Source organism: Octopus bimaculoides, chromosome 10 (genome assembly GCF_046866305.1).
Source record: "Octopus bimaculoides isolate indiv1 chromosome 10, ASM4686630v1, whole genome shotgun sequence".
In the NCBI taxonomy this organism is placed as follows: domain Eukaryota; kingdom Metazoa; phylum Mollusca; class Cephalopoda; order Octopoda; family Octopodidae; genus Octopus; species Octopus bimaculoides.
This window is the reverse complement of record NC_142937.1, coordinates 60260286-60285913: the sequence shown is the minus strand read 5'-3', so window position 1 is coordinate 60285913 and position 25628 is coordinate 60260286. Positions and strand designations below refer to the sequence as shown.

The window sequence follows — 25628 nt, the reverse complement described above, 5'->3', positions numbered from 1 at the left end:
AATAATTAATCTGAAGTGAAGAACGAATTTTATAGTGCACGTGTTTATTTTGTGCAAAAAAAAATTAAACGACTATCTCAAAATAAAACTAATTACAGAAAGGCTTTACTGTATGTTTAGCCACCAGGTCAGCTCTGACCTGATTAAGTGAGTGACCCTATCATCAAAAGGCTTTCCAGTCGTGACCATATAGTATTTTTCTTTTAAGAGTATCTACGTTTACATTTATCCAATGTGTTCTTCCCTTTTAAAAAACAGTAAAGTGATTTGGCTGCTACTTCTAGCATATCAATGGACCATTTATATGGCGTCTTTTGTTTTATAACTGATGAGTTAAAATGTGTAATCCATGTCAAAGCTTGCTGCAAAACTGGAAATAATAATTAAAATAACAAAACAAATATATCAGTACAGGTAATCAAACTTTAATTATTTTTACCATACCAAGCAGAAATGATTGCAAAACTCTGAGTTGTGGTTAGTTAGTTAATTATTTATTTATTTAAACCTGAACTTCACTCTATTTTGAAAGCACTGTAATGAATAACTTAACAGACGTAAGTTTATATGCAGGAATAAAGATTTATTCCCCTTGCATCGTATAAATTCCGACCATTTTAATCTTGTCGCTGTATTTCTAACTGTAACTTCCAACCATTGTATTTTAACTTAAGTATGAAAATAATAATAAAAATTTGGAAGGATTGAATAAAATAAACATCTTTTTCCATTATTAGTCTGGTGCATGAAATATAACGTATACAAGTTCTTAGAAACTATAGTGACTAGTTTTCAGAACACTTTAAATCAAGTTTTTTTTTTCTATTATAGAACCCAGAGCAAATAATTAAAACTGACATTTATTTATTTTATTGTTTTTAACAATTTTAAGTTCCTTACAAACATGCTTTTGAAGAACCAAGTCTGTAATATAGTTTAGCTTTCTCAGTTAAAGCCGTTTGACTTTACTTTTGCATGTAATGCCTTTGACAAAGGCACAAATATCTCAATAGTTCTGTTTTTCTTCCATGTCAATTTGCAGGCTATTGTATAGAGTCAGAAGTTTTTTAACATTTTGGTACCTTATTTGCTCTATTCATCAAGTTACAACAGAAGCAGTCTAGAAGTAGAGGCCATCCTGAAGTTCTTTGATCCCACACTGATCAGTTCTTGTTCTTTGAGGTGAAGAATTATTTCACTTAAGCTTTCACCTCCACTTGGTTGATGAAGTGTTGCAAGCACAGAAAGTGAGCCATCAATTGGAACAGATAATAATAATCTGAGGGGGCTAGGTCCAGACTATATGCTGGGTGTGGCATCAGTTTGATTCTTTCAATCTCCTACAATTTATTCTGGGTCGTTTGTGCAGTGTGAGGTCTTGCGTTATCTTGTTGCAGAAGAGTTCGCTTTCTGTTAAGTGATGCTGGGTATTTTCGCTGTACAATGGCATACATCTGCTCCAGCTGTTTGGAGCATAGGTTGGCATCAATGGTTCAACTGTCTGGAACAGACTCGTAGTGAATTATCCCCTCATAGTTCCACCAGGTGCAGAGCATTACCTTGTGTTCAAAACGCCCATGTTTGGTGACAATTTCTGGAAACTGGCCCTTGCTTATGCACGTTTGGATTGTAAAAAAATATCTCCCTTGAGTTATTACTTCTTCCAATCCATGGCTTACTTCCTGCACTCGCAATGCTTCATCAGCCATGAGATGGTAGAAGCTTCAGTGTAGGAGTTCTTTGTCTTAAAGGACAAGAACTGGTATCAGTGTGGCATCAAAGAAATGGCAGAAAGGTGGATTTAGACGGTGCAACACAATGGTCTCTACTTTGAATGCTAGACTTATTTTAGTTGTAACTTGATGAATAGAGCAAATAAGTTACCAAAATATTACAAAACTGTTGACTCAACACAATATGTTCCAAGTGGAAAAAGAAATATTTTCACTCAGTTTCAGGGATTTACTATATCTTATATTATTGAGCCCAGAGAAAGAGAGAGAAATGAAAGCAAAAGACAAGTTTGACAGGGTTTTGAATGTAGGACCAAGACTAGATACACTAACAAAACTTCTTTCCATTTAAACAGACCATATCTGACTCAAATATTCCACCTGTTTAATATTCAAACTGTCACAACTTAATCTCTTGTACAATGTCATTTTAAAACTATATAATCACATCATTGAAATCTTAAAGCTACAAGATAATACATAATTAATTCAAAACAATGCAAATTAATAAATATTAAATCGTTGCCAGTGCCGCTGGACTGGCTTCTGTGCAGGTGGCACGTAAAATACACTATTTCGAGCATGGCCGTTGCCAGTACCGCCCGACTGGCCTTCGTGCCGGTGGCATGTAAAAGCATCCACTACACTCTCGGAGTGGTTGGCGTTAGGAAGGGCATCCAGCTGTAGAGACTCTGCCAAATCAGATTGGAGCCTGGTGTAGCCATCTGGTTTCACCAGTCCTCAGTCAAATCGTCCAACCCATGCTAGCATGGAAAGCGGACGTTAAACGATGATGATGATGATAAATCTGAATGCTAAAAGGTAAAATATTAAACAGCTGAAACAGAAAAGTACAATTCATTTCTAAGTCCTTTTTATTTTTTCGATCTTTGTTTAACCCTTTCAATTCCAACCCACCTGTGACTACTCTTGGTTCTATGATACAAATTCCCTGTTATAAAGTGATCTTAATTAAAACCTTCCAATAAAATTTCATGTTAATTTATATCCCAAACACCAGCTTAATAAAGAAAATGTGATATCAGTAATTTCTTCATTATTTTTGAAAATTAATTAAAACAAAGTGTTTCAACAGAAATACAGTAACAAAAAAAAAAAATGTGGGGGTTAAAATGGAAATGGAATACTTGAGGTAGACCTTATCTTTAATGAGGCCATACACAAAGATGAGGTTTGGATGGCGGTCCTTTCAAACACTCTTGTAATTTTTCACAGCCTGGAGGTGACCAGTTCTAAGGAGGTGGGAGAGAAAAATAAGAAACAAACCTCAAAACGGTTTTTCATTTTAAATGAATATTACAACAAATTAAAACAATGAAAATAAAATATATCAACACGTATTTGTAAATGAAGACATGTATACATATGACCTTGTGAGTGAATTTGGAAACTGTAGGAAGCCTCGTGTGTGTGTGTGCAAATGTACATGAATGTTGAGTTCCAATGGTTTCACTGGAATGAAACCGGTATGTTTACATTCCTTGTTGATATCATGACTTATTAATCAGTGCTTTTGAAGATTTGTGAATCTTTTAGCATTTAAATAGATATAGCAAGGTTATATAGCAAAGGTTGAACACATCATAACACCATGGCTGTGTGGTAAGAAGTTTGCTGCCCAACCACATGGTTCCAGGTTCAGTCCCACTGTATGACGCCTTGAACAGTCTTCTACTACAGCCTCAGGCCAACCAGAGCCTTGTGAGTGGATTTGGTAGACGGAAACTGAAAGAAGCCTGTTATGTGTATGTATGTATGCATACCATCTCCTTGCCTTGACATCATGTGGTAGTTGTAAGCGAGTGTCACTGTCATGCCATATCCAGTCGAAATGTTCTATTTGTTTTATGTTCAAACTGGCTAAATCCAGCTCCTCACACTCACCTATAAAAGGTCATTGAAAAAAATAAACAGTCACATCATTGAAAGCTCAAAGCTATGAGATAGTGCACGATTAACTGAAAACAATGTGAATAAAAAAGCATTATATTTGAGAGACCAATCTGAATGCTAAATGGTGAAGCAAATAATTCCTTACATGAAAGTCAATTGGGGTTTAGCGATAAAGTTTTATAGCTTGTTGCTCTTCTTGTCACCATTCAATCCACACAAGCATTGAAAATGAACAAAACCAATTTTGGTGCTACTCAGAATGTATAATTACATTTGCTGAATCACAAATAGAAATGAATAACTGACTCTAGTTTATGTATTGAGTACACTTGGTTTTCCATTTGTAGAGCCAAACCTATATATCATTACCATCATATTTTTTTTTTACCTTTTATCTTTTACTTATTTCAGTTATTAGACTGTGGTCATGCTGGAGCACTACCTTGAAGAATTTTTTTAGCTGAATGATTGATCCCAGTACTTTTTCTTTTAAAGCCTGACAATTATTCTATCAGTCTCTTTTGCCAAACCACTAAGTTACAGAGGCAAATACACAGCACCCATTGTCAAACAATGATGGACACACACACACACACACACATGACAGCACAGGCTTCCTTCAGTTTCTGTCTACCAAATCCACTCACAAGGCTCTGGTTGGCCTGAGGCTGTAGTAGAAGACTGTTCAAGGTGTCATACAGTGGGACTGAACCTGGAACCATGTGGTCAAAAAGCATCATGAACTGGCTGGGGTTTTATCACGCCCTCAGTACTGGAGAGGATGTTAAATCAATGCTAAAGTGTCCCCAGTATCCAACATTAGTCTTTATGTGGAGTTACTACTCTCCTACACAGATAACCTTGTGGGCTTAAAAATCTCTATTCCTTTAATTTTTTTTTTTTTCATAGCTGTTTTACCTTCCTCTTAGCTGTCATATGAAGATAATTAATTACTTCATCTTGTCATTGATTTATAGTGACAAACACTTGTACAACACATGTCACTTTCTAAATATCAGTGACAAGTAAGCACAGAATAATGGGCAACTATTTCAACCACAGATCTTATATCAGAAGGCTATTCCAATAAAAGTATTCTATAGGTCAGTACAGATTTGATTTGAAAGTTTTCCCTTCTCCAGATGGTTTATTTCTTTTACTCCATGCAATATATATATATATATATATATATATATATATATATATAATATAAATAATATATAAACATATGCATATATCCATACATATATGTACACACCTACATCTATATGTATATATACATGCATATATGGGTACATGACATCACAAAAAAAACGTTAAACACCATGAGAAAGGAAAACAGAAAACAAACTTCTTTCAAACAATGAAAAAAAACAGAGAAGCGAGACATGCAACATAAAGAGTATAACCCTTCGTCAGTTGTCCCTGTTCCATCTACTCCGCATTTCGAAGGCAAGGACAATATGTCCTTCCTGTAAAGCAAATTAAATAAAATTTGGAATTTTTTGCGGAGGGTGAAAACGTTAACAAGACAGTAAAACAAACAGTGAGGGCTGTTAAGCTAAGACAATAGAAAAAATGTCTTTTCTATAAGAAGGCAGTGAGCAGAAAGAAAGGTCCCCTTTCGTCACGTGTAAGTGACAAGAGGGTCAAGGAGGAAGAGTTTGAGAGAGAGAGGGAACGGTGAAAGGGACAGAAGAATAGGGAAAGAGTGAGAGAGAAAAACAATGGATGAAGAACAAGAGAGGGAGAGAGATAGACAGGGAAGTGATTGTCCATATGGTGAGTTTATTCCATGCCAGATATCAACCTGATATTTACCTCCATTGTAGTTACTAGGCCTGTTAATTAGCAAGGGTGCTTTTTAGGTGTCACCATCAACTGCACACTTGTGTACTGTTTCTAGATAGTTATTGATGTTATGCTAGGTTTATCTATTCTTTTCACAGGTCCTACTTGCAACCTACAGGATTTCTAGTAAACCTTCTGGTCAAGGTAGTCAGGTGAAGACAGCCATTAAGTTGACAACAAGCTGAGCATGCAACAAGTCATACTAGTTTATACATTACTAGTGGTGTGCAAATATGATACGTCGTAGACATATATAATCACTTTTTTGGGACTGGTGAAACTTGAAGCAGATAAAGCTATAAATAATAGCATGAATATACTGGGCTAAAAGTCCTCCTAGGGTAGAAAAAGTCAAAGGCTTTGGGACAGTCTTGGACATTTTCTATCAGGAGGTTTTTAACCTACTATTTACATGCTATTATTTATAGCTGTATCTACTTCAAGTTTCACTGTTTCAAAAAGATTATCATTTCACTTTCTCTCAAAGTTTCTAAAGTTTTATATCATCAACAATTATATATATATATATTCATTATATTAAGGGCTATTACTACATGTAAATGCCTCATGCTGTATGGGACTCTTAAAGTCAAAACTACTTTAATAAATACACATGATATTGACTTTAAGAGTCCCTTATAGTGTGAGCCATTTATGTGTTGTAATAACCCTTAATATAATGAACATATTTATATTTAAAGGGAATAATAATACATTTTGTATAAATTTTTTCCCTTAACTGGTTTTTCATGCTGGCTACTTGATAAATTCTTATATAAATTTTATCCTTATATTTAATTTATATATACTAACCGGCACTTGGTCAGTTGCAACAATGAGGGTTCCATTTGATCTGACTCGTGGAACACCCAGCTTGCCAGAAGGGAGGCTAGGCGACAGGTTTATTTAGCCAGAGGGGAAGCAGATAAGGAAAGATTTGCCAATGTTCTGCGCCGTGAGGACCAAAGACTCGAGGTATTTCGTGTTGCAAGACAGTGTAGGAGAGAGAATAGTGATGTTGTAGGAGAGAAATGTGTTCGCATGGATGATGGTACGCTTGCATTAAATGAGGATGCAAAGAAAGAGGTCTGGAGATGCCACTACGATAGATTGCTTAATAAAGAGAATGAATGGGAGAAAGAGAGCCTGCCTTATGTCGACCCAATAGAGGGACCAGCTATCCGAGTTGATAGTACCAGGGTAGATAAAGCAATTAAGAGTATGAAGACCGGGAAAGCCCCCGGCCCATCAGGAATCACTGCAGAGATGCTCAAAATATCTGGCAGTGTTGGCTATAGCCTAGTCACCCGTATTACGAACCAGGTGATACACGAAGGAGTCATATGACTGGTGTAGCAGCATCATAGTCAACTGCTACAAAGGTAAAGGGGACGCTTTAGATACAAATAATTACAGAGGCATCAAGCTGTTAGATCAGGTTATGAAAGTTACAGAGAGGGTCATAGCCCAACTAATTAGGGAGCGAATCAATTTAGATGAGATGCAGTTTGGGTTCGTGCCAGGTAAAAGCACTACTGATGCCTTATTTCTAGTGAGACAGTTGCAAGAGAAATACCTAGCCAAGGATAAACCTCTGTACCTGGCTTTCGTTGACATGGAGAAAGCCTTTGACAGGGTCCCCCGATCCCTTATCTGGTGGTCAATGAGGAAACTTGGGATAGAAGAATGGCTAGTGAGAGCTGTGCGAGCCATGTACAGAGATGCGGCCAGTAAGGTGAGGGTTGGAAATGAGTACAGCAATGAATTCCGGGTAGAGGTAGGGGTCCACCAAGGTTCCGTCCTCAGCCCCCTATTATTTACCATAGTCCTCCAGGCAATCACAGAGGAGTTCAAGACAGGTTGCCCCTGGGAGCTCCTCTATGCTGATGACCTTGCCCTAATTGCGGAGTCACTATCAGAACTAGAGGAGAAGTTTCAGGTGTGGAAGCAAGGTCTAGAATTGAAGGGCCTTAGAGTCAACCTAGCTAAAACCAAAATCCTAATAAGTAGGAAGGTAGATAAAACACAAACCCCTTCAGGTAGATGGCCCTGCTCAGTATGTAGAAAAGGAGTAGGTAGTAACTCTATAAGATGTACCCGGTGCAAGCTATGGACACATAAGAGGTGCAGCAACATCAAAGGCAGGTTAACTAGCAAGTTAGTTTTTGTTTGTGGCAGATGTTCAGGTGCAATAAAGACTGCAAACAAACAGGAAACAACTTCTATCTCATTCCAGGGTGAAAAACTAGAGGTAGTCGATAGCTTCCGCTATCTGGGCGACCAAGTTAGTAGTGGGGGTGGGTGCGCTGAAAGTGTAGCTGCTAGAATAAGAATAGCCTGGGCAAAGTTTAGAGAGCTCTTACCCCTGCTGGCGACAAAGGGACTCTCACTCAGAGTAAAAGGCAGACTGTATGACGCATGCGTACGAACAACCATGCTACATGGCAGTGAAACATGGGCTGTAACTGCTGAGGACATACGTAAGCTCGCAAGGAATGAAGCCAGTATGCTCCGTTGGATGTGTAATGTCAATGTGAATACCCGTCAGAGTGTAAGTATCTTGAGAGAAAAGCTGAACATTAGAAGCATCAGTTGTGGCGTGCAAGAGAGACGATTGCGCTGGTATGGACATGTGGTGAGAATGGAGGAGGATAGCTGCGTGAAAAAGTGCCACACCCTAACAGTTGAGGGAACCCGTGGAAGAGGTAGGCCCAGGAAGACCTGGGCTGAGGTGGTGAGGCAAGACCTTCGTACATTGGGCCTCACCGAGGCGATGACTACGGACCGAGACCTTTGGAAATGGGCTGTGCGTGAGAAGACCCGGCAAGCCAAGTAAGATCGTTGCCAGTGCCCCTGGACTGGTTCTTGTGCGGGTGGCACATGAGATGCACCATTTTGAGCGTGGCCGTTGCCAGTACCGCCTGACTGGCTCCTGTAGGATTTTCGAGCGAGATCGTTGCCAGTGCCCCTGGACTGGCTTGTGCGGGTGGCACATAAAAGACACCATTTCGAGCGTGGCCGTTTTCGTGCGGGTGACACGTAAAAGCACCCACTACACTCTCTGAGTGGTTGGCGTTAGGAAGGGCATCCAGCTGTAGAAACTCTGCCAAATCAGACTGGAGCCTGGTGTTGCCATCCGGTTTCACCAGTCCTCAGTCAAATCGTCCAACCCATGCTAGCATGGAAAGCGGACGTTAAACGATGATGATGATGATGATGATGAAGTGGTTGAACACTCGACATAGAATGTGATAAGGCCGACCCCTTTCAAATACAAATCAATTCTGCTCGCTGAGTGGACTAGAGCAACATGAAATAAAGTGTCATTTTCAAGGGCAAATGAACTCATAACTTTATGATCATGAACCAAATATACCTAACCACTAAGCCACACACCTTCACATATACATACATACATAAGAAAGTCGATATAGAATATACTAAGGAAACAAGTCAGGGGCATGTTTATTAAAAATTACAAGCTCAGCTGGAGAAAAATTAAATTTAATGCTTGACTGGTGAAGAAAAAGAAATTTTACTCTATAAATTATGTAACATGTTAATATTTGTATAACAAACTGTTTACTTATTCATTAAATTACCTGTATTGCTTTATCACACCAATTAAGTTGAGGCTTACCAGGAACCAAATCTTCGAGATGTTTCCATACTATTTTCTGGAATTCAGGCATAACAGAATGATAGGTAGGATGAGTATACCTGAGGAAACACAAAAGTTGAGTTAAACATTTACATTCGAGGTAGGGAGCAAGTTGATTACATCAACCCCAGTCTTCAACTGGTGCTTATTTCAATGACCCCGAAAGGATGAAAGGCAAATTTGACCTTGGTGGAATTTGAATTCAGAACATAAAGATGGGCGAAATGCTGCTAAGCATTTTGTCCAGCATGCTAATGACTCTGCCAAACTCACTGCCAATAATCATAATGTGGTGGGGAAGGGGAAGATATAATGAAACAGTAAAAAGAGGAGGAGGAGCAGCATCAGCAGTGGTGGTGATGATTTGGGGGTATACATTTATACTCTGTCAACCCAACATTATACCAAACAGAAATATGAGTCAGCAATTTGTTAGAAATAGCAACCAACTTCCCCTAAATCATACACTGCCACTATTAAAAAAAAAGAAAAGAAAAAGGAACACATTGGACAGTGTAGTCACAAATATAGTAGGATAGTTATTATTAGACCACCTTTGGTCATAGTCTGGCTCAGTCAGGGCTAACCTGGACCCAAACAACAATAGAAAGTCTAACTATATTTATCAAAATAAAATTGATAAAAATATACATGATTTAACAATATTTTTAGTTCTTGAGATTGTTTTTAGTCTCCGGTCAGCTCTGAATGAGAAGATCTATGATCAAAAACATTCCAGTGATGACCATTCCATCTTTTTCCTTTATCCTAAATGTCCATTTTTATGATGGTCAGGTATGATGTAATTTGAAGACAATTTGGCTGCTTTTTCTAGCAGGTTAAGCGACCATGTAGAGACTCCCTTAATGGCTTGCATTATCTTTTGGTCTATATTGGCAGGTATAGAAGCGTAACTGAGGTGTTATCAGCAATTTCCATGCTGCTCTTTTCCACGCTTGTATGGGTCAAATGAAATTTGTTGAAGTGGATTTTCCACAGCTGGATGCTCTTCCTGTCGCCAACACTCACCTCTTACCCCCACGACCAGGCATGTTTGCATGGAAGACTGGAAACAAAGGATGCCACTAACATGACAGTGAGACACTTGCTTACAACTATCACATGATGTCAAGGCAAGGAGATGAAATGCATACATACATACACATGACAGATTTCTTTCAGTTTCCATCAACCAAATCCACTAACAGGGCTTTTGTTGGCCCAGGAATATAGCAGAAGACATCTACCTGAGGTGTCACATAGTGGGATTGAACCCAGAACCATGTGGTTAAGCTGCAAACTCCTAATCACACAGCCACAGTGTTATATTTTCAACTTTCACTATATAACCTTGCTACATCTATTGTACTGTCTCTAAACAATGTCAGAACAACTGCAATAAATTCTATAGAAGCCGTGATAAGTCCTCTCAGAATAGTGGATAGTTGCAATGATATGCCATCAGAGAGCCTTCTGCTTTACTCTAATGAATAATTTATAGAGAGAGAGTCAGTTCTGAATGTATAAAATTTTAGAAGAAATTTCTCATTCTTCAATGAAGTGTCTCATGTGATGCATAGCATATTCTTCAAGTGGAAGCCGAGCCAGCAAATTCTTAATAATAATCTTAAAATATATATCACCATTCAGTAAACATGCCTATCTTGGGATTTAGTGTTTCCTTAAAATACCAATACAAACATTATTTAACCATTATGTTACATTATTTCTATTGAAATAAGGGGATTATTTCTGTTAATTTCGAATAAAATAAAATAAGGAAGAATTTAATAAAATGATTTTGTCAATATTAAGCTGGTTTTTGGAACTTAAATCTACATAAAATTTTAATGGTAGGTTTTAATTTAGATCACTTCAAAACAGGAAGTTTGTTTCATATTACCAGGTGCAATCTCAAATAGGTTGAGATCAAAAGGGTTAGGACCAAGGTATAATCCTCTATATGATAACTCAGCTTACTAGAAATAGCAGTTAAAGTTCCAGTAAATCACATCTTACTGTTTTAAAAATTGCAAGGAAACCAGTGGTTTCCATCTGAGGTGTAGTGATGCTGTGAGGTATCATAAACACTAAAGGTTGTTGAAGTTTTAAATTTAAGTAACACAATTGACAAAAATAAGTAAAAGTACATATTCTAAATATGGAAGATTGGAGAGGAAGGGAGAGAAAGAGTGAGAGAGAGAGAGAATAAAGCATTGAAGATTTTCCCCTGGAGTTTATTTTTTCTATATTAAAGTAAAACAAGAGTGCTACATACACTAAATATATCGAGATAGGGTAAAAGAAGTTACAGAAACTTTGGAGACCACTACTCGATATTTTAACCCTTTTCTGTAGAAATATGCAGCCTTTGTTTCATTTAATTTTGAAAGTAATGAATTGCTCAGTCAAATAATTTGCTATTAATAAGCTGGTGTTTGCAAAATAACTTAAAATGAAATTCTAAAACAGGAAATTTGCAAGGGCGATTAAAAAAACCCCAAATGGTCATGGCTTGAACATCCCTGATCATAGATCTACTCAATCATGGGCAAAACAACAAAAATAACAACAACATCACTTAATATATTAAAGAACTTGACTACACTTCTATAAACCAAAGGGACTCAGATCTACCTACCTCTTGAGTGCTGTGTCATATACAATTAGTAGAACGGATTGTTTCTTAGGGAACCCACAGCCTGTGTTTATAGCTTTAATTTTGTTACTTCAACTATATGGGAAAAGTTTTAGGTGCACATCTTGCTTGAATTTTATGCTGGTCAAACATCTCTGAATGACATAGCTGGAGTTGGATGGCATAGTTGGGGTTTAGGATATAAATTAAAAATAAATTTTTATGGAAGTTATTAAATTATATCACTTTAAGCAGGAAGTTTGTATCATAGAACCAGGGCCAGGCTCAGGTGGGTTGGTATCATAAGGGTTAAATCTTGCATTTTAATCCTTGTCTCAATCTCAAGATCCAAGGCAGATGCTTGTCCCCATTTCTCACACTTTTAAGTGGTTGGGAGATAAATCTTCCTCATGGGTAGTATGCTGAACTATCACAAGTCAACTTTCCAGAAGGAACAGAGCTGGAGAAATTTTTTTTTAAATCAAAGCTTGACTGGTAATGAGAAAGAAATTTTACTCAATAAATTATGTAAAATGTTTATATTTCCATACTTAGGAATGGGGCTTGCTGGAAATTTCTAAAATTTCTCATTCTTCAATGAAGTGTCTCATGTGATGCATAGCATATTCTTCAAGCTGAAGCTGAGCCAGCAAATTCTTAATGATAATCTTAAAATATATATCACCATTCAGTAAACATGCCTGCCTTGTGATTTATTGTTAAAATACCAATACAAACATCATTTAACCATTATGTTACCTTATTTCTGTTGAAATAAGGGGATAGTAGCTGTTCTTAGCTTACTATCTGATATGGTCCCTATTTGGAGTCACTGATATTAAACTGACCTTTAGAACAAGACGAAGAGTTAGGAACTTGCTCCACCTTTGCCAGGATTCAACCCATCATTCTATATTTCTATGACAAACTGTTTAATTATTCATTAAATAACCTGTATTGCTTTTTCTTATTAGCATTTTCCATTTCCTAGATAGCTTGTCAACCAAAACTAAAGAGCAGCATGGTGAGTTTATTCCATGTCAGTAGCACAGCCAGTAGGACAGTCCACCCCTAGCAACACTTTTATGGGGACAACACTTTTGGGTCAGCTGAAAAAGCCTGTATAGACTTTGGGGCTAGAGGTTTAGGAGGAAGGTGACAGACTTAAAGGCAATCCCAGGTGACGCACACTCTAGCTATGCCACTACTGACCCTCCAGTTAAATTAGCTGCAAGAAAAAAACTTACTGTCTTTACTCAGACACACAATAAAATATTAAGAATGAGATATAAATTTCAAAAGTCAAGAAATAACCGTTAGTCCTTTATAATTTAGTCTGTCAGAAAAAAATATCTTTGCATCTCTTTCAACTACATTATGCTTAAGCTAAATAGTTAAAAACAACTCACCTGATTAGATATTTTTCACCTGGGTCGACAGCAATATTAAATAACAATGGCATTGATGTATGGTTTACTTGCTTGTGGGTAGTGACATTTAATATAAATTCACCAGGACAAAACTCAACACCCTGTAAGAAGCAAACAAAAAAGTATATTTTTAACCCATGATGTTATTATTTTACTCCCTTCTGTATCTCTCTCACGCATATATACATATCATAGTTCTTAACTAATACTCTTACTCTCTTTACTCTTTTACTTGTTTCAGTCATTTGACTGTGGCCATACTGGAGCACTGCCTTTAGTCGAGCAAATCGACCCCGGGACTTATTCTTTGTAAGCCTAGTACTTATTCTATTGGTCCCTTTTGTCGAACCGCTAAGTTACGGGGACGTAAACACACCAGCATCGGTTGTCAAGCAATGCTATGGGGACAAACACAGACACACAAACACAGATATATATATATATTTCCGTCTACCAAATCCACTCACAAGGCTTTGGTCGGCCCGAGGCTATAGTAGAAGACACTTGCCCAATATGCCACACAGTGGGACTGAACCCGGAACCATGTGGTTGGTAAGCAAGCTACTTATCACAAACAATTATGGTTGTAGCTGGGTGTTAGGATTGTCAGATCAGATTCACAAAATGTAGTCAAAATTTTCAAAAGATAGCAGATGGCACTACATTACATTACAAAACAGCTTACAATGAAATTTTACAAAGAAATTTTTAAATATCTATCAATGTAATTGTTGACATGTCTCCATCCGTCTATTTAGACACTGGGAACATATTTTTACCACTGTTACTAGTGTCAGTAATGACACATTACTTGGAATTAACTGATAGCTAAGCACTATTATATAAATATACATACATACATTACACCCCCCCCCACACACACATGAGTAAACGTAATGAGAAGCAAGTTAGGCAAGCCGATCTAACTATCTAGCTAGCTAGACAGACAGACAGATAGATATGTACATTTTATATATATATATATATATATATATATATATATATATATATATATATATATATAGAGAGAGAGAGAGAGAGAGAGAGAGATGTAAAGGTATGATCCAAGGATCAAAGCTAGCTATGAAACATATGTAGCCTGGATTTTATCAACTCCATTTCCTAATTTTGGGATATGTATGTATCTATGTATGTATGTATGTATGTATGTATGTATAAATGTAAATATAGATATAGATAGATAGATATATTAATACTTGTTTTTAAGTTCAGTTATAATAAAAATAATTTGACAGAAATCTGATGGACCGGATGTTGGTTTAGCTGGCCAAAACTTCAAAGTCAGTGTCAATAATATTCTTGTTTAAGAATGTGTGTTTATCTATATACATACAGAAATAAAGTATATCTGTACATATATAGTATATTTTTTTGTATACATATGTGGGCACGCACGCACGCACACACACACACACAAGAATGCAATGTTCAACACATATGGCAACAATGACATTATGTCTTCTTAATTTCTTGTGTTAGCATTATATTTGTCATGGAGGATGTGAAAGAAATAAAAAATTTGGTTTGAAGAAAGTATTTTATTGGTAATATATATGTGTGTGTGTGTGTGTGTGTGTGTGTGTGTATATATATATATATATATATATATATATACACACACACACATAAGAGGGATGACCACTAAGTGGACATCCCTCATATGTATGTAATATAATTTTTCTGAATCTGCAGATTTTTCAATATGCTAGGCCACTGGTTTTAAATTGATATTGATCAAATTAATATTCAATTTTTCACCCTTATTATTTAAATTTATATATATATATATATATATATATATATGTTGATGATGACTGATGAGGAATTAGCTATGAATTTTCTGTTTGTAATATTTTTGTAAAATTTTGCTTGTTGGTTTTTGTTAAATTTTTTAAGTATCATCACCATCATTTAACGTTTGCTTTCCATGCTGGCATGGGTTGGATGGTTTGACTGAAAACCGTTAAGTTGGGGACTGCACCAGGTTCCAATCTGATTTGGCATGGTTTTTACAGCTGGATGGCCTTCCTAATGCCAACCACTCCAAGAGTGTAGTGGGTGCTTTTTACATGAAAACAATGAGTTATCAATAAGAGTTTAGTAATTAGTTGATGTGTTGGACTGATGATGATAGCATTTTAATGGATTATCTCTATATTTTCAACTGATCAATCAAGTAAACTTACCTTCTCATAACTCAAGACTATTTATTACTTACTCTTTTCTTTTCTTCCAGTGAATTTGTCCAAGTCCACAAATGAATTTTATAGTCACGATGACGAACAGCCATCAATTGATTGCCACGGTAGTAAAAAATTGGTCTACAATTAAAAACGAATCAGTTTTGTTATCTGTTACTGATGTTAGAAATACTTTTAAGTTAAAGATACAAGGTGGTATAAAAAAGTTTCCAGACTAGTTCTGCAGTGCACCAACAGATGGCACCACATAGTTGTGTGCACAGTGAGAGCTAGCAGTGGCCTTCATGAAGCAGTGTGCTGAGTGACATCACTGTGTTTGCTTCACAAGTTGTCAAATTAGTGTTTTTGTGATCATGTGTATGCTGTAGTCTGCAATTTCTGTCATGGACAGGAAATTGGAACAAAGAGCCAACATGAAATTTTACATTAAACTTGGGACGTCTGCTACAGAGACATTGAGCATGCTTTGGCAAGCTTACAGTGATGAGGCAGTGAGTCATACATAATGTTTTGAGTAGTATGGGGGCTTCAAAAGTAGAAGAACATTCCTGGAAGACAATCTGCAAGACCTGCCATAAGTATCACACCCGGAAATGTGGAGAAAATTCGTCAGCTTGTACATGAAGATCGTTAGAGGACAATTAATGATGTTTTGAAACATTTGAGGGAGGACATTTGGCAAAATCCCCCAAATCTGTGGAGTGCGAAGAATTGGATTCATCACAACAACGAAGTGTCCTGTAACCAAGCTCTTCTCACTGAGGAATTTCTCACCCAAAACAACATGGTGTTGCTTCTGCACCAGCCCTATTTGCCAAATTTAGCACCTGTGGACTTTCATCTCTTCACCGAGAGGGAAGTGCAACTCAAAGGTCAGCGTTTTAACACCATTGTTGAAATCAAGAGCAAATCACAGATGATCCTCAACTCGCTTATGGAAAATCACTTCCAGGCCAGATTCTAAAAATGGTAGGAATGCTGGGACCAGTGTATTGCTGGACAAGGTGACTATTTCAGAGGAGATGATGTTAAAACTTAGGTAAATAAGTTGTTTTTTTATTAAACATATCTAATTCAGGAACTTTTTTATACCATCTCCTACAGTTCTAAGAAAGTTTGGATTTTATACATTGTTATATCAGGTTTTGTTGACTTAAGACCAACTTATGGTCAAAGGCATTCCTGCCTTCACCATTTAATTAATTTCTTTGTCATGTTATATTTAGGACTATGAGCCAATGCATCCTTTTACTTGATCCCTTCAGCATTCAGATTACTTTGTCAAAATGTAATACTTATTTATTCACATTGTTTTGAATTAATCATATATTATCTTGTAGTCTTGAAATTTCGATGATGAGATTGTATATGTTTAGAATAACATTGTAGGGTAGGTGTGAGAGATGAGATCTGGCCAGTTTGAACATAAAACATGTAGAATATATGGGCTGGATATGGTTGGTTTAAATAGGTATCACTATGAATTTTTGAAAATATTTAAATCTAACTTATTAGTGTACTGTTTCTTGGAGAGTGTCTAAAAAGAAATATATTGATACCGCATTTGCGAAATTTGGATGAATATTTTTGGAAATATGACAATCTGAATGGTCAGTGAATTGGTGAAAATCTTGCCTAATTAGGCCTAAATGAATAATTAGCCATATTTGTGATGTCATATCTTTGAAACTGAGGTGATAATCATCTTTAAATTACAAAAATTAATACTGTCCATCAGTAGATGCCTATTTTTTATTCAGGTTCTTGAAAATAAAACATTTTTTAGCAATTTAAAAAAAGATTTATGTAAAGCCTATTTTTTAACCATGCAGTCATACCTCCATCCAACATGCTGCCCCTGTTATCTTTTATCTTTTACTTGTTTCAGTCATAAGACTGCAGCCATGCTGGGGTACCACCTTGAGGAATTTTAGTGCAATGATTTGACCCTGGTACCTTTTTTTTTTTTTAAAGCCTGGTACTTATGCTATTGTGGAGGCGCGTGGCTTAGTGGTTACGGTGTCAGCATCATGATTGTAAGATTGTGGTTTCGATTCCTGGTCCGGGCGACGCGTTGTGTTCTTGAGCAAAACACTTCATTTCACATTGCTCCAGTCCACTCAGCTGGCAAAAATGAGTAACATTGCGATGGACTGGCGTCCCGTCCAGCTGGGGAACACATACACCATAGAAACTGGGAAACCGGGCCCATGAGCCTAGCTAGGCTTTAAAAGGGCGCATTTATTTATTTATATTTACTTATGCTATTGGATTCTTTTGCTGCTGAACTGCAGAGTTACGGTGATGTAATCTCACCAACACCAGTTGTCAAGCAGTGGAGGGGGACACACATGGACACAATGGCACGCGTATACACACACACACACACACACACACACACAACAGGCTTCTTTCAATTTCCATCTATCAAATCCATTCACAAAGCTTTGGTTGGCCCAAGGCTATAGCAGAACATACTTGCGCAAAGTGCCATGCAGTGGGATCGAACCCAGAACCAAATGGTTGGGAAGCAAACTTCTCAAAGTTCTTACTATACTACCATGCCTGCACCTTCATGTTCACTTACCTTTCATTTAGCACCTACGCAATCTCTTTACACACACACACCCTCTCACACACACACACACGCACACACACACACAAGATGAGTGAGACGATAGATATAAAGAAAGAAAACCACTTAGGAACATTCCTATCTTGGCGACAGACATACCTGTCTGTAATATGGTTCGAGAGCAATGTTTCTTTCAGACTGATTCCATCGATGATTCGATCAGTTGGTATTGGAATATTGGCAAAATCTAACACAGTGGAAAACAAATCCATCAAAGTTCCCAACTGATGAGAAACCTGAAACAAGAGAGAAATAAAGTTGACAGCATTAGAAATGAGAAGAATTGTTATAGATTTCATTGTACATTAGGAAAATGGAGTGGCTAGGTCCATTGAAAGGGAGGAGAGAACAGTGGGAGCATGGGGCAGTTGATATTAATGAACAACTCATATTGGCTAGAAGAGTAGAAGGTTGTAATAGTGATGTGCTGTGGTTATACTGAAATAGAGAGGATTGGTCATGAGAATATGATGAAGTTAAATGTTTATGATACACACCTACAGATGTATCTATCTATATATTCTTTTATTCTTTTACGTGTTTCAGTCATTTGACTGCAGCCATACTGGAGCACTGCCTTAAAGTGTTTTCTTAGCTGAGTTATCTTGTTTTTTTTTTTTAAGCTTGGTACTTATTCTATCAGCCTCTTTTGCTGAACTGCTAAGTTATGGGGATGTAAACACACCAACACTGGTTGTCAAGTGATGATGGGAGCACAAACACACATACACACACATATATATGATGGTCTTCTTTCAGTTTCTGTCTACAAAATCCACTCACAAGGCTTTGGTCGGTTTGAGGCTACAGTTGAAGACACTTGCCCAAGGTGTCATGCAGTTAGACTGGTTAGGAAGCAAGCTTCTTGTGTATTCAAATAATTTTGACATTTTTAAACTGGCACTCCATCGGTTAAGACAATGAGGGTTCCAGTTGATCCAATCAACGGAATAGTCTGCTCATGAAATTAAGATGCATGTGGCTGAGCACTCCATAGACACATGTATCCTTAATGTAGTTCTCAGGGAGATTCAGCATGATACAGAGTGTGACGAGGCCGACCCTTTAAAATACAGGTACTACTCACTCTTGCCAGCTGAGTGGACTCAAGCAACGTGAAATAAAGTGTCTTGCTCAAGGACAGAATGCGCCACCAGGAATCGAACTTGAGACTTTATGATCATGAGTCAAATACCCTAATCACTAAGCTACATGCCTTTACTTGTTTTGAATTAATCATGCATTATTTCTTAGCTTTGAGGTTTCAATAATTTGATTGTTTATTTGTAAAATGACACAGTAGGGTAGGGGTGAATAACCAGATCTGACCAGTTTGAAGATAAAACCGGTAGAATGGCCAGTCTGAATGCTAAAGGGTTAAGTCTTAATTCTAGTTTTAGGTCTCATAATGACTAAAAACACTGAGCAGGTTAACTTGTCATTCCATAAAATTTTGTTTTTAATGAGAAATATTCAATAGCAGCACATTCAAGTAACGATTTTTTGTCAACCTAATATGGCCGTCCCATTTTGGGGCGAATGCTACTGTTGGCAAAAAATTGTTACTTTAAAGAGCTGCTACTGAATATTTCTCATTGAGAGATTTGGGAGCAACAATACTTCTGTTTTATTAGATCAGTGACTGTGAGTCACTTAGAAAATTATATATATTTTCGAACAGGTGTTTAGCAGCGTCATCTTAGCCGAAGAGTTATTCTGAGCCAACGAAGAGAAATAATCCTGAAACAATATGGTCCATAGATACTGTTTTGTGCTGGGCGGGGGTACTAACCTCCCCTGTTTGAAAATATAAGGACACAGATATTGTGTCGTATAGCCAGCTGGAGATGATGTCTTCTGGGGCTAAACAAAAGTAGCATTCGCCCCCAAAATGGGACTGCCACATTAGGTTGGCAAAAAATCATTACTTTATATATAGATATATTCTTTTATTCTTTTACTTGTTTCAGTCATTTTAACTGTGGCCATGCTGGAGCACTGCCTTTAGTCAAACAAATCGACCCTAGGACTTATTCTTTGTAAGCCTAGTACTTATTCTATTGGTCTCTTTTGCTGAACCACTAAGTTATGGGATGGGAACACACTAACATCGGTTGTCAAGTGATGGTGGGGGGACAAATAGAGACACACACACATACAACAGGCTTCTTTCAGTTTCCATGTACCAAATCCACTCACAAGGCTTTGGTTGGCCGGAAGCTATAGTAGAAGACACTTGCCCAAAGTGCCATGTAGTGGGACTGAACCAAGAACCATGTGGTTGGGAAGTAAGCTGCTTACCACACAGCCACTCCTGTGCCTATACATATATCAGACAAGATATAAATAATGGTCATTACATATTTTTTTTTATTAGAGTAAATTTGGCTTACAGCTGTTTCCAGTGGTCATAATAGTTACATTACTGATAGGTCTACTCAATTGGTCTATTGAAAAAATTAATGCTACTTTTGTTAGAGCCATTTCTGATAAAAGTAGCATTAATTTTTCTTCGGTCATTCAATTTTTCTCAACTGATTAATAGACCAATTGAGTAAACCTATCAGTAATGTAACTATAATGACTACTGGAGACAGCTGTAAGCCAAATTTGCTCTGATGAAGGGAAAATATGTAATGACCATTATTTATACATTGTCTTATATATCAAACTGTTTAAAAAACAGTTTGACTGGTGTTCAACCATGGATTTACAATATAGAATTGTGATGAACCATAAACTCGAACCCTGTCATAATAATATTTGGAGTTCTTCACTAATCTAAACAATATCGTTAGCTAGGCGTGCCAACAGAGAATTTATAAGTATTTTGCCTGGACTGGTAATCCCTCACTATTAGCTCTGTCTGTCTGTCTGTCTGCATGCATGCATGCATGCATGTATGTATGTATGTATGTATGTATGTATATCATTATCATCATTTACCATCCATTTTTCATGCTGGCAAGCCAGATAGCTGCACCTGATACCAATTGTCTGCTTTGGTATCGTTTCTATGGCCGGATGCCCTTCCTAATGCTGACTACTTTACAGAGTGTACTGGGTGCTTTTTGCATAGCCACCAGCACCAGTGGTTTATACATGGCACTAACACAGATACTTCATACATGGCATCAGCATGGGTACTTTACATGTGACACCAGCACAAGTGCTCCATACATGGCATCAGCACAGATGTTTTAAACGTGGCACTAGCATAGGTGCTTGTGTGCATATGCTTGTATATATATATGTGTGTATTTGACTCTCCATGTCACCACCTGAACAGCGGTCATACTCTTTTATGTTCCATGGTTCAGTGGTTTCACATGCAATGACCAGTGGAATAAAAAACTTGACTTGAAACCAAGTAAGGGTCAATATCAGGAAGGACATCTACCTGAAGAATAATGCATCAAAAAGTCTTGTCCAATTCATGCTAATATCAAAAGAACTTAAAAATGGCAATGACAGTGGTAGTGAGAACAACAACATTGAGACTAATTGATATTGGTTTCAAATTTTGACACAAGCTCAGCAATTTTGGTGGACAGGGTAAGTTGATTACAATGACCCCTGTGCTCAACTGGTACTCAATTTATTGACCCCTGCAAAAGGATAAAAGGCAAAGTTGATCTCAAGCAGAATTTGAACTCAGAATGTGAAAAAAAAAAAAAAAATAAAATACCACGAAGCATTTTGCCTGGTGTGCTAACGTTTCTGCCAGCTTGCTACCTTCAGACTAATTAACTAATATCAATTGTGATTAATTAATACTTACAACTCCAGCTGGAATTTTACCAGGCCACCATGCAACAGCAGGCTCTCTCATTCCACCTTCAAATGTTGTTTGTTTTCCACAAAGAAAAGGTCCATTACTGCCTCCTAAGAAATAAATAAACTGAAGATTAACATCATCAACATCATTTAATGTCCACTTTTACATGCTTGTATGGGTCAGTCAGAATTTGTTAAGGCAGATTTTCTTAAGTTGGATGCCCTTCCTGTTGCTAGCCCTCACCCATTTCCAAACAAGGTAATATTTTTAACAGAAGCTGGACATGTTTTTGACAGAAAGCTGGAAACAAACAACCTCACTTGTATCCACACTCACACACAGGTGCTGGTATGGCTGTGTGGGCAAGCGGTTTGCCTCCTAACCAGATGGTCTTTGAGTTCAGTCCCACTGTGTAGCAAGCTTGGTATCTTCTACTATAGTTTTGGGCCAGTGAACTTGGTCAAAAGAAACTCCATTGAGTAAATATGTGTACATGAAAGTATAATACCTGTGCCTTATAAGATAGGATGAAAGTATACACACACACACATGCATGTGTGTGTGTGTGTGTGTGTGTGTGTGTGTGTATTTATGACAGGACTCTTTCAGCTTCTGTGTACCAAATCCACTCACAGGGATTTGTTCAGCCTAGGGATATAGAAGAAGACACTTGTCTATGGTGCCATGCAATGGGACTGAACTCAAGACCACATGGTTAGGAAGCAAGCTTCTTAACCACACAGCCAGGTCTACCCCTATACTTTAAATAGATTGTCTGCAATCTATCAAATGAAAAAAAATCATGCTTTGTTACTTACCATGAGATTTTGCATAGGTGGCAGCACCATTATCAGAGGAGAAAAATACAAACGTGTCTTTAGCTAAGTTGAATTTGGATAAAGTTTTCAAGATACGTCCAACACCATAATCAAGTTCTTTAACAGCATCTCCATAGCTGCAAATAAGTCCAAGCAGAAGAATGAGTAGGAGATGAAGAAGCAGGAGAAGAAGAAGATGCAGGAGTGAGAGAAGAAGAAGAAGATGCAAGCAGAGAAGAAGAAACGAGTAAAAGAGAAGAGAATAGCAAGAACAGCAATTCAATTATTTTCTTAACTTTTAGTTAGGAGAGGGAAAAGTACCCTATCTGGCCAGAATGTTTGCAACAGAGTAGATTCCATGAAAGGTACCCAAGTTGCCAGGTGGTGGCATTATATCAGGCATCCAAATAGGCCATAGTGGGATTTGAACTGACAACACAAAGAAAACCAGAACAAATACTGCATAGCATTCAGTCTGATGCCATTGGTACTTTTTAACAACCCTAAGAGAACAAAAGGCAAGGTTAAGCATTGGAAGGATTTGATCTCAGACTGTGAAGAATTGAAACAAACACTGAGACACTCTTAATTCATTGCTTGTTAATATCTTTTGAGCAGGTAGAAAGGATAATCTTTTAGATAGAACATTATCTTTTCATTTGAATTGGAATGTTAGCATGTCATGAGTGATATATCCAGAAAACATATTTTGTGCATTCGTTGACAACCAGATCTGAACAGTGGAATTGAAGAATAAAGAGTCAGGCTGAGAAATAACAACAGAACTACCTTAAACTCACAACCCACTGAATTAGTAATGCAAAATCTTATCTTGTCAGTCATTTTGTATAGAAATTTCATTTTAGTTCCAGATTAGTAATGATGGTTTATTTTACAAAATTTTCTATTATTTTCAAAAGTAACTGAAACGAAAACAGTATATTTCAACAGAAATTTGATAACAAAAGGGTTAAGCAAAAGCTCAGCTATTTCAGCTGATTGCTCTCATTGTCTGTATTTCAGTTAGCAGGACAGAACCCAAAGTCTTTCAAGTTCTTGCATTCGACAATGAAGGTGAAACAAAAGCAATTAAAGTAATATTGGTTTAAAATTTTGACACAATGCCAGCAATTTCAGGGAGTGGTGGAAAGTTGATTACATTGACCCCAGTGTTCAACTGTTACTTATGTTATCAAACCTGAAAGGACGGCAGGCAAAGTCGACCTCGGGAGTATTTGAACTCAAAACTTACAGACAGATGAAATGCTGCTAAGCATTTTGCCTGGTATGCTAACGGTTCTGCTGGCTCACTATTTTATATTTAAGTAATATTAAAAAACTGTGGCAATCACAAATTAACTTACAGTCCACGACGACTGGTGCCAAGAAACTGGGGAGAAGCATAAACAGGACCGTGTGTAGCATCTACAGCCCAATATAAGAAAAATGGTAGCTGTTTCTTGGCTTGTATTTCAATAAATCTTTCTGCTTCCTATCATAGGAAGAAATCAAAAATGGAAAACATGGAAGGTTGAGAATGACAATAAACTCAAGGTAAAAACATACAATTTCTCAGAAAGATTAAAAGTTGAAGGACATAAAATCTTTAAAATGGAAACAATTCTAAATCCTAATTACCTCGATATAGATCTGAGTCAGATTTGATTCACCAGTTTTCCTATTTATTTTGAAATCATCATAATATCTGAAAAGAAACAACACAGATATACTATATACAGCTTTATACAAAGTCATTAATAGATCTAAAGAACCACTGACAAACTTTCAGAAAAAAAAAAAAATTCAATGATTAATTTTCAATTCCATACTATTATTAGTATAAACCTAGTTTGCAATCAATAACTAGTTAGCTACAGCTAATTTAGAGCAATAATTGGTCAGCTATAGTTAATTTACCATGAGAATTATCGACATTGTTTGCCTTCACTATGCAATGTTCACAACTGCTACAAGCTTACTCAACTGAAAGGAAAACTTATTTGTGGCAATTTTTAATTAGAATTGGTTCTCCCATTGTTCATAAATAATTGCCATTTTTTTGTGTGTATTTTTTAATTAGATTTTGCCTCTCTCAGAAATAACTAAGATCCATAAGACTGCACAAGAAAATTATTTATTTGATGTCTGACATTTCCAATAAGAAAGGAACAAATAAATTCTGGGGAAGAATTTAAATACTCACAACATAATGGGATACAGTAACTTTCAATTTTATATGTATTTTTGTTATTTCTTTTCCATTATTATTCTATTGTTAGAGAAGTTTGTATTCATTGGGTTTAGATTTAGCATGTTTCATTAGAAAACTGAACATTATATTGATGACTTCAGATAGATTTATCCAGAATTTCCTATATAATATAACTCATGTTGGTGCTATATAAGAAGCACATGTGATAGTGCCATTTAAAAAGTACATGTGCTGGCTCTACGTGAAAGGCACCTGTGCTGGCACCATGTGAAGGGTGCCTGTGCTGGCACCATGTGAAGGGTGCCTGTGCTGGCACCATGTGAAGGGTGCCTGTGCTGGCACCATGTGAAGGGTGCCTATGCTGGCACCATGTGAAAGGCACCTGTGCTGGTGCCATGTGAGAGGCACCCGAGCTAGTACCACTTGAAGGGCACCTATATTGGTTCCATGTGAAAGACACCCATGCTGGCACCACGTGACAGTGACCCATACCAGTGTCATGTGAAAGGCACCCATCTCATCGCCACATGAAAGGCACCTGTGCTGGCACCACGTGAAAGGCACCAGTGCCGGTGCCACATGAAAGGTATCCATGCTGGTGTCATGTGAAGGGCACCCGTGCTGGCACCCCACTTAAAGGCACCAGTGCTAGCATCATGTGAAAAGGATCCATCCTGGTACCACATGGAAAGGACCTGTGCAGGATGATGATGATGATGATGTTGATACACATTTT

The 25628-nt window shown here is 37.2% G+C and overlaps 1 protein-coding gene across 3 annotated transcripts in view; it reads right to left on the bottom strand.

Annotated features, from left to right (window-relative positions):
* Positions 1 to 405: 405 nt before the first annotated feature.
* LOC106880025 (N-acetylgalactosamine-6-sulfatase) overlaps positions 406 to 25628 on the bottom strand; it is a 46883-nt gene continuing 21660 nt past the window's right edge. For all 3 annotated transcript variants that reach the window (XM_089358705.1, XM_089358706.1, XM_014929825.3), the window contains 9 exons: positions 24319 to 24385; positions 24045 to 24172; positions 22681 to 22817; positions 21866 to 21969; positions 18184 to 18320; positions 15467 to 15569; positions 13207 to 13328; positions 9101 to 9218; positions 406 to 2986 (listed from right to left, as the gene is read on the bottom strand). In XM_089358705.1, the coding sequence (XP_089214831.1) occupies positions 2900 to 2986; positions 9101 to 9218; positions 13207 to 13328; positions 15467 to 15569; positions 18184 to 18320; positions 21866 to 21969; positions 22681 to 22817; positions 24045 to 24172; positions 24319 to 24385 (1003 nt within the window). In that variant the 3' untranslated portion in view covers positions 406 to 2899. The remainder of the gene's footprint in view (positions 2987 to 9100; positions 9219 to 13206; positions 13329 to 15466; positions 15570 to 18183; positions 18321 to 21865; positions 21970 to 22680; positions 22818 to 24044; positions 24173 to 24318; positions 24386 to 25628) is intronic.